Consider the following 15215-nt stretch of genomic DNA (forward strand, 5'->3'; position numbering starts at 1 on the left):
TTTTCTTCTTCTCTTTATCGTCATCACAGAACATCAGAATTTCTTTGGTATGGATGATCGCCTCGGTCCTGTGGCCATCAGTTTCCGTAGAGAGGAGAAGGAAGGATCCAGCGGTGCTCAGTACAATTACAGAATCATCTTTCGCACCACAGAGGTAAACCGGCACTTTCCTCTCCTCCTGTTCAGTGTGTGTGAAATTGATTTGACTGGATGCGATGAACATGATTCCTCTCCTCAGATGAAGACACTGCGAGGTTCCATCTTGGAGGAGTCGGTGCCCTCAGCCGCTCGTCACACCACCCCGAGGGGCTTGTCTCCCAAGAGGCTGCTGGAGTTCATCATGCCTGAACTGAACCTGCACTGCCTTCGCTTGGCCTCAAACTCACCCAAGGTCCGGGACACTCTGCTGAAGCTGGATGAACAGGGGGTAAGTACGGCTACTAAAGGCCGCTGCCTGTGAATGCTTTTCAGGACATCGGATGGTTTTAAATAGCATCAGAAAGCTGTTTTTCAAGGTCAGGCTGGAATGTCCAGAGTCAAAACATTTATTTGTAACTTTGACACCATAACATCTACTGTCCACAGTGATCAATCAGGTGTTTTAATGTGTGAAACATTACATTACATTTATGAATTCCTTCTGCCAACTACCTCTGCCACCGTGCCCACTGTTCACTTACCATATGACCATACATAGCCATATTATTTTCATGAATGATTAGTCAATTTTTTTCAGTCAATTATTATGAAATGTTAAACATAATGACAAGTGCCTGTCACATGTTCCTAGAGCCCAAAGTATTGTCCTCAAGATTCTTATTTTATCTGACAAACACACAACAAAAGAAAAACTAAGATTCAACTTTCGATGATATGAAGAAAATTAAGAAAAACATGCAAGTTTGAGAAGCTGCAACCAGCAATTGCACTGTTTCTGGTGAATGGCTAATCACTGAGCCCTATCACCATGAATAGAAGCTTTATTTTTATGACCCGTCACACCCTTGGCTCAACATTGAAACCCACCCACGCAGCTCCTAGCTCCACCTTTGAGTAGTTGAGAAAAGGAAACAGTAAACTGCCAAGTGATGAGTTGAAGGCGTTGTTGGAAATTAAAGCTGATAGGGATTAATAGGGTTAATATATACTGTATAAGTGTGTGTACAACATTTTACTATATAGATGTGCTTTTCCAAACAACCTTTGGTTGGTGTAAAGTAAGATGTCAAATGTTCAGGACTTCTATTAGAGGGTTAGACTAATGGTGTAAACATGCAAATTTAACAGTGTATAGTGGATGCTAATTATAAACTCTTTGCTTCTCTGTCTTCTAATTCAGCTGAATTTCCAGAGAAAGGTCGGGGTGATGTACTGCCGGGCCGGGCAGAGCTCGGAGGAAGACATGTACAATAACGAGAGCTCGGGGCCGGCGTTTGAGGAGTTCCTAGATCTGCTTGGGGAGCGGGTGCGGCTGAAGGGCTGGGAGAAGTACAGAGCTCAGCTGGACAACAAGAGTGAGCTGAAAACATGCACCACACCCGGATCTATTGGCAGCATCTCACCTTGTCGCACACCCATTATCTGAAGGGCATCAGTGCACCAGTGAAAGCCTAAGATAACTCCTATCTAGCCACATGTAATCTGAGTAACGCCTGTAAAGTAGCATAGTCACTGCTGATTATCTCAGAGCTGTTTTCCCTTCAGTGAGCAGCAGAGAACAGCAAATGGGACAGATTTCATCCCGACTGTGACAGTTTCAGTTTGGTCTTCCATTCAGAGATGTCGACTGATTTCACTGAAGCTCTACTTCTGTCTCTTTGTGTGATACGTGTGTGTGTCTTGTGTCTGTGCAGCGGACTCAACGGGGACACATTCCCTCTACACGCGTTACCAGGACTACGAAATTATGTTTCATGTGTCCACTATGCTGCCCTACACAGCGAACAACACACAGCAGGTAAAATAAACCCACAAATGTTTCAGCTACCTTACAGAGATACGTCATGTCATTTTGTTTCCCTGTCCTCTCCCAAACCAAATTTATCTCTTGGAGGTCACAAAATGGCAATTTTCTCAGATGTTTCACATCTATTCTAAAAAAGAAATAGCATCAGTCTTGGCTAAACACTCATTACCCATCTGTGTTCAGGCTTTCATGCTTTTGGGAAATGCTTTAGAAAAAGCCTCTGTGTTCAACAACAAGCATGACATAAAAATCCTGCCCCCCAGTGTTCACTCCCACCATGAATGTATTCAGCATCGTCTCTCAGACAGCCTTCCTGCTCAGTTCTTTGTGTGAGGTTTATGGTGTAAGCCTTTAAATTTGCTGTCACTTGCAAAGGAACTGGACATGACATACTAATGTAGATTAAAGGTTTAAAAAAAAAAAAAACATGGCAGCGACAAAGCCCTGAGATTCCTCTTTAAACTGTCTGCTTCATGGTGAGTAGTTTTAGTTATATATATTAACATACAATATATTATTTATTCAGTATTTATATCTTTATCTTAATCCATTTTCATATCTAGGGGTATTTTTTCTTGTCAGTAACAAGTTTAGAATAGGTTTACAAATGCAATATGATAAAATTTGAAATGACGAGACTCTTCAATTGCATAAGTACAGTATTTTCTTTGTATTGAGTTGTGCAAACAGTGAGGGCGATAGCATTTCCTCTGTCAGGAAAACTGGTCATGGCCCAACAAAGTTATTTCAAAGAGTACTTACAGCTCTGTATTTTATTTTTTATTTTATTTCAGTTAGGTTTAGGTATGTGACGTCAGCCGTACTCTTTTCCCAATTAATTATTGATTTTTATCATTTGTCTCATTTGTTTCATTCGTCTCTTAGTTTTAATTAATTGTAATGACTCTGGCCTGTTTGTTTGTTTGTCTCTGTTTCTTTCATCAGTTGCTGAGAAAGCGGCACATCGGTAATGACATCGTGACCATCGTGTTCCAGGAACCCGGCGCTCTGCCCTTCACTCCAAAGTCCATCCGCTCCCACTTCCAACATGTCTTCATCATCGTTCAAGTTCACGAGCCCTGCACAGACAACACCTATTACAGGTCTGATTTGAGCCTATCTGTTACATTCTATTCAAAATATGATTATTGATACGCAGGTATTAAAATAAAAATAAAAATGTCTTTTCATCCCCAAAGTTACTTTGCCCTTCTTTTCAAATCTGAAATCTCTTGAGACATTAATTCATGTCAAGCCTATGTGTCACAGGAAGTAGTGAAATTAACTGAAAAAAGACTGATCAAAAATACTGCACAGACCTTTCTTCATTGTATCATGAGTGGTACATATCCATTGACATCAGCATTATGCAATAAAGAAAGGTGTTACTACATACACTTTTATGCAAGTTTAGCTTACATAATAATAGTTGTGAGGCAGCTCAGGGGAAAACACAAATTTTTGCATCTCTGTGGCAAATCCTGCGTAGATATGAGTACACAGAGAGCACCACACAACACTCTAGCGCTGAAAGTACAGACACAGATTAAATGTTTCCGCTGTGCCCTCTCTCTTTCTCTGTCATTCCTTCTTTTCCTCTTTCCCTCTCAGGGTGGCTGTGACACGCTCTAAAGACATACCATTATTTGGCCCACTGTTCCCTAAGGGTGCCCGCTTCCCTCGCTCGCTTGCCTTCAGAGACTTCCTCTTGGCGAAGGCAGTGAACGCTGAAAACGCTGCGGAGAAGTCAGAGAAGTTCCGCTCCATGGCTACCCGTACGCGGCAAGAATACCTGAAGGACCTGGCCGAAAACTATGTGACCACAACGCCCATCGACTCCTCCACCAAGTTCCCCCTGCTCTCCCTGGGAGGCAAGCGCAAAGACAAGATGAAGGGAGCCAAAGGGGCCGAGCTGCACAGTGCCGGGGCTCTGGTGTGGGCTGTGATGGTCAACAGCGGGGATGATGGGGAGGCAGGAGAGCACAAGCTGCCCTGTCTGCTTGGGGTTTCGGCTGAGTCGGTGGTGCTCATTGAAAGGTACACACGCAGGGTGGTGTTTAACTGCTCCTGCCGGGATGTCATTGGCTGGAAGGCAGTCACAGAGACTAAAGATGGAGGGCCCTGCTTGGATATCTATTATGAACGTGGGGAGTCAGTGTCAATCAGTGTGATGGAGAACCAAGCGGAGGATATAAAAGAGGTGGTGCAGAGGCTTGAGGTGGGTGATTTTGACCTTCCGCCTTTATCTCACTGCTGATTTAAAATTTTGCAGTTGGTGGTTTAGATCTTCTTCTTCTTATCCGCAGCTGGTTACCAGGGGCGGCGAGGCTCTGGAGATCACCCCCCTGCGTGACGGAGTGGGGCAGCCCGGCTTCCTGATGAACGAAGAGGGCTTTGTGACGGAGCTGCAGCGGTTCTGCTACGCTGAGAGCGGAGGCCTACAGCTATGGGCTCGTGTGGTGCGGCTGTGCGGACACTCCCTGGTTCACCTCAGCCCCGAGGAGAGGACCAGGCTGCTCCGCACTGCACACAAGATCCACATCACTGTTATTCCACCGGATGAGAACGGCAAGCCTCGCAGGTGGGTGAGGCTGCAGAGCAGAGGGTTAGGAAGAAGGAGGAGGAGAGGGAACATTAACGAGGGCACGTTTGGGTCAACAGACTCAAGGTGGAGAGCAGACACACAGTGAGACGGGAGAAGAGACTCATGGGGATAAAGTGTGCCGCGGAAAGTGAAGTGTAGTCCCAGTGAGGGAGTGAGAGAGAGGTCGACAGCAAATAAGAAGGTGGGGGTTAGTGGGACAAGTCAGTTCAGAAAAACAAGGGAGATGCCACTTAGGGGTCACAGCTCTGCTATTGATGACGACCTGCAGTCAGTGTCACACCAGCTGGCTAACAACTAATCAATCCTTCTAATGATCTTAAATAATACTGGCACATGATGTCTGTGTGCAGCACATTTTCCATTCAACTGAAGTCAAAGAAAAGGCAGAAACAGCTGTAGCCTAGTGTGGACAGAATTGTTGAAATAAATAAAACCAGTATTAAACCAGACACCTCTGTAGCTCTCAGTTAACTTCAGAGCAATGTTTCAAAGGTAGCAGCAGAAATATCCTCAGAGAACCCCCCTGGTTTATTTATATTTCAGTCCTGACATGCTTGTTCTGTGACAACAAAGCGCAAATTGTCACAAATGTGTCATTATTGTTGATAGGTAGTGGAGGCTCTGTGATTTCAAAGGGATATAACAGAAGCTTAGACAAATATAGAGCTTTTTTTTCCATCTCATCTTTTGTTTTTGGCTTTTTCTAGATAAATTATGACTCAACGGTGCAATGAGAAGCTGGAAGGAAATGAGAGGCGTGATGGTTTTCTTCTTAATATGTATCTTGTTGTTTTATGTTCCACAGGAGTTTCTCTGAGCTGTACCAGAAAGCCATCAAGGACGCAGAGTGTAAGCCCGGCGAGGATCAGTCCGGAGAGGCCTGGGTGCTGGATGAGAGGGAAGAAGAGGAAGAGGAGGAGGAGGAGGAGGAAGACAAGCTGAAGGCGGGTTCAGTCAATGAGGTGGACATAATGGAGGTGCAGGTAGAGGGCGAAGAGGTCGAGGAGCAGTTGTCTGATAAGGAGCAAAATGAGAGAAGTCATGGCTTGCTCCTCACACCGCCCAGCTTACCTTTGTTACGAGCCACTTCTCTGCAGGACCAACCAGCCAATCAGAGCCAGGAGGACAGCACCTTGCAGCTCACACGCAGCTACTCTTTAGAGAGACAGCCGTCCTATGGAGATACATGTGATGGGTGAGTGCTAATAAAGCTCATAACGCTGCTAATTTGAGCTGACATATGAGTGTTATGGAGGCATTATTGTGAAAAATAGAGCTCTTTCTGTATACTGCTTTGCAAGATCTCATAATCTATCTAGATACATCTGCAAATGGGGAGACCATCAGCTAAAAAGGTCTACAGCTCTTAAATCATCCAGCATGGCTGAAAATATCCTCAAATTGAAGCTGACGCATCACAATTTAATCTCAGTCAGTGCGTCACTTTTCCTGCAAAGGACAAGGCACTGAGAAAGGACACCGAACAGGGTTCACACCACTCACAGCAGAGCAGAGTGTGTTAACTTAATGCAATTTTTTAATGTTTCCCATGTGAAACTCACTTTCTTTCTGCCTTTTCAAATTCTGGCATCTAACTATTTGGATTGTTAAGCAGCAGATCTTCATGATTTAACAGTAAAGAGTTAAAATGAGAAGCGATCTGAAGTTTTTAGCTTTTTCAGACGGTAGTAATGGACAACAACTCAGTAAACAACAACAGGAAATCACATGTGTTTCCATTCAATGCTGAGATTAAATGCTTAGAGAAAGAAGAACACATATGTAACAAGATGTAGGACACCTAAATAGATCTGCTTGGCAAATTATTTTTAGCACGCTGCTTGGTTTTACCCCGAGAACTCCAAAAGCCTCATCAGGAGGAAGAGGAAATATTCCTAGGATGATATTAAACTCTGCTGCTCACAGGAATGAATTTGATTACTTTTTACTGTCACACAAAGCAGAACTAAATAGTTTGACCGAAATGGATCAGATATGATATTTTTGATGGATCATTTTGTGAGTGCAGGATAGGAAACATCAATCAGGCCAAAAACCAAAGCAATCCTGGAGATTACTTGTCCGAGTGCTCTTTTTTTTTTTTTGCTTTGACCTCTGGATTTGATAAAAATGTCACGAAGCATAAACAGCAGATTTACTTTGTGTTTCTCCCCCCATCACCACCACCACCACCATCGCCACATCTCTCCCTCCCTGCCCGGTGTAAAGGCACGTGTACGACAACGTGGGGAGGAAGGTGGAGCGCCACATCTATGAGAACGTCGGGGAGCTGCGAGACGCCACACCTGATCTGATCCTAGCTGTCAAACCCAAGGTTCCCCTGGAGGACGAACAGGTGACAAACCGAAACGAAAGGACATCTGAGTGGTTTCTCCTCAACAACCCCTCCCCTCTCTGACAGTGTCATTTCCTCTCTATCTCTATGTTTATCTCCATCTATGTGTCTTCAGTTCATGGGAGCTGAGTTTGGTGAAGACAAAGCTTCAGCTAGTGACTCCTCTCTCTCGACTTCCCGCTTGTCATGTGTGGACCGAGCTGAAAGAAATTCACGAGCCCTAAGTCTTCATAACTCCATCACCAAGAGTAAGTAATTCCCTTTGGCTAATTTTTTAAACAATTAAATACATATATATTAATTTATCTGCACTGTTATTAAGTTAGCAAAATGAATGGTTGCAGCATTTAAAATGAAAAAGATTAATGTAGGAAAATTAATAGCAGAGATACTTTGACCCTGATCATGGACTCAAAACAAAGCTCTTCTCTCAACAGCTGACACAACTGCTCAAATGATGCCAAAATGGAACAATTACACATGTTTGCAAATCATCTCTGCCCGATTTAAGCCTCAAATTCCTTTTTTTCCAGATCTTCTCTGCCTTAAACCCCTCTCTTCATTATCCTCCCTCTGCTCCCCACTGCATCCCCTTTGTCCCCCTTCTTTCATCTGCGCTGCCCCCTATTCCACTAATCTAATATCACCCCTGCTCTGCTGCCACCCCCTGCCAGGGCTGGGATAAAAGGGGGACAGATGGGTAGTGGGAGGGGTGGAGTTTTAGGCAGCCCCAAATCAAGAAACCCCTTTTACACCATCTGCTCAGCCTCCGCTGAGACTATGAGCCTCATCATTTAGCCGCCATAAGAGCATACTTGCTCATCATCTCATCAGATTCTTATAATTTCTGTGGGGGTGGCCTCTGAAGCATCTGATCTTTTTACATTATGTTCTTTCACAGGAAGGGTTCGGGTCTTTAAAAAGTGTCACATCTTTTTGAAAACGAAATACCAATGCATTAATCTAACTAAAATAGGAGCGATAGTGGTGTCTGAAATATATTTTATCTCATTGTTTTTTTAAGAGTTGGCATAAAAATTAGAAATAATTTACCAATACTTGGTTATTCAAATGATATTAGGATCATTGTCTTGATCATATTTACTTCCACTTATAGTATTGTGTTCAGAAGTAGCCCTCAAATCTTAACTGGTGTCAAAAACGTCTTAAAAAGTCAGAAACATAATTCGGTGAACCCTGCAGGCATGCTGCATACATCATAACATTTCCTCTTTGTCCCTTCTTATTCTGCCTCAGTCTGACATTAACACAGCAGCATCCCCCAGTGGTGACTCATTGTTAGTGTAGAGCCAGAATGAATCTGGCTGCTCATGCAGTAAAAACTGCAGTCGCACTGCTCTGTTGTATTGTACCATTACCATTATAGGTACATTATATTCACATATGTTTCATACAGAAACTTAATTCATCTCTGTGTCTTTCTCTCAGTTCTTTCAGAAACGACAGATTCGACCGAAGAGGAATGGCAGTCCATTGCTGACCTGGCCACAGCCTGCCGCAGCATCCTGGAGGCTCTGTCACGAGAGGGTGAGGAACTATGTGTATATAAACACCTCGCTTACTGTAAATATATACATATGTGTGTGTGTGTATGTGTGTCTGTGTAAAATCATACAGAAAGCTGCCTTTTTTAGCACAATCACAGACACCAAGATAAATCTAGATTTGTTTATTCTCCCTGTTTTTATCTCATCCTGAATTTTCTGAGATTGAATTTAGACTGTAAATTTTTGATGTACTGGCAAAATAATCTCTTGTATATAAACTATATGTGCAAAAGTATTTTGACCCCTGGTTTTATACTTTTGGTCTGAGGCTGTTATTCAGGGTTTGGGCCTCTTACATTTTAGGGGAAATCTTAATGAAACAGAACAATGATATTTTAGACAATAGTGTGCCTCTGGCTTTGTGGCAACAGTTTGGGGAAGACCCTTTCCTGTCTCAACATGAAAATGTCCCCATGCATAAAACCTGCTCCATAGAGAACTGATAAGGTTTTCTGAGTTTGGTGTGGAAGAACTGCACAGAGCCCTGACCTCAACCCCATCCAACACCTCTGGGATGAACTGGAGCGCAGACTGCGAGCCAGGCTTTATCGCTACACATCAATGCCTGACCTCACTGATGCTCTTGTGGCTGAACGGGAGCAAATCCCTGCAGCCAGGTTTCTGGTGGCGTCTTCCCAGTAGAGAGTCTTCCCGTTAAGAGGAGGCTGATATAGCAGCACATTAATCTCCATCTGTGTTCATTGATCACATACAGTATAGGTGTAATGTTCATGATGTCCACATACTTTTGGTCATCCAGTGTATTTTGGAAAACAAAACAGACTTTTTCATATGAGTGCAATGGATTTATATAAAAAGTGAAAAATGAAATTGTGTGAATGACTGTGTTCTGTGTAAATCATTATAATGCGGATATCGTTCCTTATCCCAGACCGCAAAGCCGGAGACCCTTCCCAAGCAGGAGGTGACCAGACAGACGGCAAGCTGAAAGACTCAAAGGACAGGTGGGCTGCAATGCACACAGTATGTACATGCACATGAACTAGACTGTTGAATATCTCAGTAGTTAGTCTCTTGGTTTTCTTTGTCTGAATCATTGCATAAGACCTATACTCCTTTATTCTCGCTCAATTATTTAGACTTCCAACATCCAACTGTTTGACTCAATGTGATGGCTTCTCTCCCCCATAAAGAAAGCCCTCTTGCTGACTCAGTGATGGACTTAGGCACATGCAGGCGTAGATGCGCACACATACACGCAGCATGTCTGACTCACTGTCCTTGTCATCTTTTTGTATAACTCCCACCCCAGTTCATTTTGGTTTTTGTTTAGTTTCTTCATACTTCTTCCAGCTCCTTATTTTTCAGAAGCGAAAAAGAAAGCGAATCAATAGAAAATAAGCAAACACAGATGTAAAGCTTTTCCTCAGTCCAGAGATGTAGTATTTACAGCTCAGTTTTTGTCCACCCACATACTGTAGAGATCAGCATGGGTAACTATTACGCATTTAAATTTGGATCCAGCGAACATGTAAAAAGCTTAAAAAAGACACTAGCACAATATTTGGAGTTAATCACCACTCGTTAGCATCTGTTTGTGAGCCTCAACTTGCAAATTACAATAATTATATATAGTTACATATTACATAACATGAGGTTAATTTGTTTTGTTCAAACCAACCAAAAGAATGAAGTATACAACCATATCATTAATCATGACACTTAAAAACACACTGCTGACCTAAAATCTTGTAATGAAGAGGCCTCATTCTTCTAAATACAGTATCATCATCATACTTTTGAAATCACTGGGAGACTGCAGGGGCTTTGCCGTGTAGTGCGCAGTCATTATGTAGAGCCGCAGTCAGAAGAAATGCATGATGGGATGACTGCGCTCACTCACGTCCTGTCAGCCGTAGCAATTACTGTTAATTGATCTCTGAGTATTTTCAGGTTTCATTAAAAGCAGCAAGGACGATGTCTTGAGCTATGAGGCTGCCAGCATGACAGACGGCTCCACGACTAATCAAGCAAATGGAAAAGTTCACTCTGTATTAGATAAAGGGAGGAGGAAAGGATTTTTTTCTCTTAAACGAACGAAAGAAAACCGTCTTTAAAATGCGGCTGATACCTCTTGATTTGTTGGTTTGAAACCATATTGACTCTGGTTTCATTTATGTATTTTCCAATTTTCAAATTAAGTCATTGCTTTTGACTAAGTGTCACTGCTTCTCTTTGTTGCAGTGACTCTCCAGGCCACCTAGAAGAGAAGGTATCGCAGCTGGAGGCCATGCTGAAGAAGCTGCAGGATGACCTGCAAAAGGTGCTTTGACTTTCATGAATGCTTCAAACGTTTTTTTTTTTTTTTTCCTCTGTCACGATATTTTCAGTGAGCTGCACGGGAAAGTCACCAGGTAGGAAAAAGTATTTCAATTGTTCAGCTTCTGTCGCTGGAGCAAGATGGTTTGAGTTCACTGATGCAGCCTTTTGTTTACTTGGACAAATCCTCCCATCCATGCAACCGCTGACTCAATGTAGAGATGCATTAAATACAAAAACACTCAAAGGCATTTTTATCAATTATTTTGTAATAGTTTTGTACAGTAACAATCTCAGATTTTTGGAATATTTCTTTTTTTGTTCAGTAAATCTGCTGCTACTGCTGTTATTTAAAACAAATCCTTGAACGCTGTAATCAACATTTTCTAATATTTTCTTCTGAACATTTCTACTAAACATGATCCAGTGTTGACATGTTACTACATACATGCTATTATCCACATTGTCAAACATAAATGACTACTGATGAAACAAACCAGCAAACTAATCGCTATGATGTCATCGAGAGACAAAATTTACGGCTTCTGTTTTAGTCGAACCACAGTGTTGCTCTGTTTATTTTTCATGTAACTGTGAACAAATACTGTATGTGATGAGCTTGAAGGTTTATTATGAACTTTGGAAACAGCTGCTTGACAAAAAAAATACTTCTCAGCACAAAGTCGACTTGTGTTTTCTGAAGCTTTCAGACACATCTTGTGGTCTTCTTCAGCAAATAGAGTACCTCAGTCAACTGCAGACAAGTGGGCGTTGTGTTGAAATTTTTCTTGTCAATACTGTACAGTATGTGTCTCTGTGTGTACAAAACTATGTGTCACTGTGTGTACAAAGCCTATTATATTATTACTATATTATATTATATTATATGGAAAGTTTATTATTTAAAAGTTCTTGATTCGGACTGTCACTGTTTTCGATTCTGATTTTTCTCATCAATCAATTATTTAGATTATGAACTCAAGACAAAACGACAAAATATCCATTTAGTGCTGAAACAATTAGTTGATTAATTGATCTACAGAAAATTAACTTCAACAGCTGATTAATTGTTTAAGCTTTTCCTTGTTTTATATTTTTTGTAAATTGAATATGTTTTTTTGGACTGAAACAAGCAATTTCGAGATGCCACAGAGAAAATGGCGAAAACAAATAATCAGTTCTGTCAAACAAACAATGAGTTTGGTGACTGATTGTTTCAGCATTGTTTTGGAGTGTGGGTTTCTTCTCCCTCTCTGCAGTGCGATGTGCTTCTCTACACTGTCTGTGTTGTTTTATTTCAAGCTCTGTGTTTATGTGTGCCCACTAGTTTCCTTAAAGCCAGCCTGCCCAACCTGTCGCTCCCCTCCCGTTCCTGCCACAGCGATCTGAGAGACGGCTTTTGTTTTGTTGTGTGCCGATGTCTTTCAGGAGAAAGAGGACAAGGCGGTGCTGCAGGCCGAGGTGCAGAGCCTCAGGCAGAACAACCAGCGGCTGCAGGAGGAGTCGCAGAGCACGGTGGCCCGCCTCATCAAAGTCACTGAGCTGCTGTGCAACGTCAACAAGCCCTGTTAGCCTCACCACAGCACGCACAAACACACGAAGATGCAAATCGTACAACGTGCTTGTACACTCAGTACACTTATTTTGTCCGTACATATTTGCTAAAGCAAACACACACACGCACACACGTATCCTCTCCAATCCGTGTATTACCACAGTCTCAGTCCTGAACCCTGGACCTGCCTGTTGGTGAGGGAGTATGCAAATCAACTCATAAAAAAGAAAATAATGACATTTTAAACATCTCATGACCCTCACAGACTGACCAACAAACGGCTCTCAGGCTGCTGTGTTGTTGCGCAATGCCAGAGTGCTTCTCTTGGTGTGTGTATGATAATGTGCGTGGATGTGTGCCACATGTGTGCGTGTGTGTGTGTGTGTGTGTGTGTGTGTGTGTGCGTGTGTATGTATACTGTATGTGTGCATCTCTTACTGTACTTTGCTTCAAATACTTGACAAGCTGGGCTGAATAGCACTTGCATAAAGAGTGGCAATTAAGACTGAGAGACACTGTATAGCATGTTTTGGTGGTGTCTTATCTGAAATGACCAAAATTGTATATATATATCACCAATAATATATGTGAACAGTAGTATTGCTATTCTCTCTGCCAGGCGTGTAGTTGCAATGTCTGCGTGTGGCGCTGATAGTGTGGAAGGCCTTGAAACAAAACACAAAAAGGAAAAAAAAAAAAAAAAAAAAAAAAGGGAACGTGACAATGACAGGCCTGTAGGCAGCCTTCTACTTCAAAAGATGTAATGATGCTAACTGACTAGCCTCAGAGCAAGGTCTGTTATGTAAGGACATCACTCTCTGCCCTCTTCACTTTTCAGTAGTACTGTATTTAAGAAATTCTGGAGTTTTTAGGGAGAGACGATTTTTAAAACCCCATAAATGAAAGGGACATAAACTGGAAATGTTAAAAAAAAAAGAAAAAAAAAAAGATCTGAGCATGCTTGTTCCTCCTGGAGGGGTGTGTGAAAACAGAAACTGAAAAGGGTTATACCTCTCCTGAAGACACAGACAATGGCAGGAAAGAACTGCTTCAGCTTCCTTCCATGATTGCCTGTAGCAGTTTTCTTCTAACCTCACTATTGTAGCAGCCATACTGTAGAAGTTCTCCTCCTGCTGGCCTGAACCACAAAATGCCAAATGGCAGCTTTTCTTTCAGCTGGCAAAATAGCTTTAGGTGTCTGAATAAAACACCTTAAACGAATAGTGAAAAATACAGAATATTGTATTTAAATATGTTTTGTGTTTGGCGGATGTCTACAGTGACTATTTTGGGTAATTGTTTAGTATGGCTTATGAGTGGTAGCGGTAAGGACAATAGATGAAATCTTACCATTCCCACCCTGATGTGTGTTTGTGTATGTTTCTGTGTCGTTCTTGCACTTTTATTTTTGTCAAATCAGCACTGGACAGGGCACATACTGTACTTTATTTAACCTGCCCGGGTTATACCCTGCTCAACATAAGAAGGTGGATAAGATCTCATCCCCCTGACACCACCTTACCTCACCTTTTTGTGTGTCAGCTGCTGACGGCGCCAATAACAAAGTGTGTTCAGAGGAGATGGACTGCTTTTCCTCAGTGCCAACGATAAAGCCCAGGCAGCTCTCCTGAATCCCACCGAAATCAAGCGGAACTGACCCAACCACAAACTATGAACTCTGAACAACTCTGACATAAACAGATGCCAAACGTTTGCCAGTCACTCAGACTCTCAATGCTCTTGTTTCTTGTACAAAATTCCTCTTGTAATTTTATTTTAGAGTCACTGTGAATACCTGGTACCAGCATATTAAGATACAGTATATACAGATTAAATTATGAATCTAAACTTTATCAGTATGTGAAGATACTGTATGTACAGCTCAATTGTTCCATGTTACTTAGTGCATTGGGTCGTGTACGCCCTCCTTTTGCAGGATGATTATGCAGACAAGTGTTCATCGTGGCCATGCAGGTTGTTTCGTCTCCTGTACATGCTGAAGCCTCATGAGTTAACAGGGAGAAGCCGGTGTGAGAAGACCTGTTTTACTGTGTCTTGTATAGTTATTTAGATTGTAGGAGGTTGGCCAAGCATGAGAATGTGCCAAGCAAACTTCCAAGCTCCCCTTCTGTATGTGTGTATGTATAAAAAATGTAACTTATTAATCATGCAAATGTGGATCTTCTTGTAGCTGTTTAAACTGGAGGGAAGTCGCGAGGAAAAAATGTGAAATAGAGCAGAAAGGAAAGGTGGGCTTGGTTATACACTTTAGTTTCTTTTTTAGAAAACCAACAACCATCATATGACAAAATACTATCTGCAAATCTTGCTTAATGTGACTATTATTATCATTCTAGTACTGAGCTATGTCAGCTGTAGCTCTCACATATTTAATAAGGTCTTAAACACCATTAGGTACGCCTTAATGAGTGCAACTTTCAGAATGGATGGTCAAACTGGTGTTATGTGAAGGCTTATTTCTCTGACTTTGTGCCTACCTGAAAATGTAATGTATGTCAACCCAGCTTAGTGATCTCATTTCTTTGTCTTTTGGTTGCACTGGATGAGGGTTTTTTTGTGTGTGTATGTGGCATGATTAAGGATTTCTAAGAGACCGTCACAACAGCTGGTCTTTCATCTGCCATGTGAGGAAAAGTCATTGGGTGACACATAAAACAACAGATAGTAATACATGTGTGTTGTTTGGTCTCAAGCATCACTGAAGGTTTACAGCTCAATGAGTACCACCGATTGTGGAGAAGAAGCAAACCGACAAATATATGATTTTTAAAAAGTGAATTAAAAGGAAAAAGGTGCTTAACATGAGTGATGATGCATTGAAATCAAGTTTAAATTGACATGAATGTGCTGAACCACGTATGCTT

The 15215-nt window shown here is 42.0% G+C and overlaps 1 protein-coding gene across 7 annotated transcripts in view; it reads left to right on the forward strand.

Moving 5' to 3' along the window:
- sipa1 (signal-induced proliferation-associated 1) overlaps nt 1–14855 on the forward strand; it is a 33672-nt gene extending 18817 nt beyond the window's left edge. For 3 of the 7 annotated variants that reach the window (XM_067607896.1, XM_067607898.1, XM_067607897.1), the window contains exons 3-16: nt 30–154; nt 239–427; nt 1340–1514; nt 1854–1957; nt 2912–3069; nt 3578–4184; nt 4273–4547; nt 5377–5766; nt 6801–6927; nt 7043–7175; nt 8377–8475; nt 9388–9460; nt 10701–10779; nt 12204–14855. In XM_067607896.1, coding sequence (XP_067463997.1) covers nt 30–154; nt 239–427; nt 1340–1514; nt 1854–1957; nt 2912–3069; nt 3578–4184; nt 4273–4547; nt 5377–5766; nt 6801–6927; nt 7043–7175; nt 8377–8475; nt 9388–9460; nt 10701–10779; nt 12204–12347 — 2678 coding nt within the window. In that variant the 3' untranslated portion in view covers nt 12348–14855. Of the gene's footprint in view, nt 1–29; nt 155–238; nt 428–1339; nt 1515–1853; nt 1958–2911; nt 3070–3577; nt 4185–4272; nt 4548–5376; nt 5767–6800; nt 6928–7042; nt 7176–8376; nt 8476–9387; nt 9461–10700; nt 11017–12102 lie in introns of those variants that run through there. The other 4 variants (XM_067607901.1, XM_067607902.1, XM_067607899.1 and 1 more) reach the window with 4 other exon arrangements.
- Nucleotides 14856–15215: the final 360 nt, after the last annotated feature.

Source organism: Thunnus thynnus, chromosome 13, assembly GCF_963924715.1.
Source record: "Thunnus thynnus chromosome 13, fThuThy2.1, whole genome shotgun sequence".
Taxonomy (NCBI): Eukaryota; Metazoa; Chordata; class Actinopteri; order Scombriformes; family Scombridae; genus Thunnus; species Thunnus thynnus.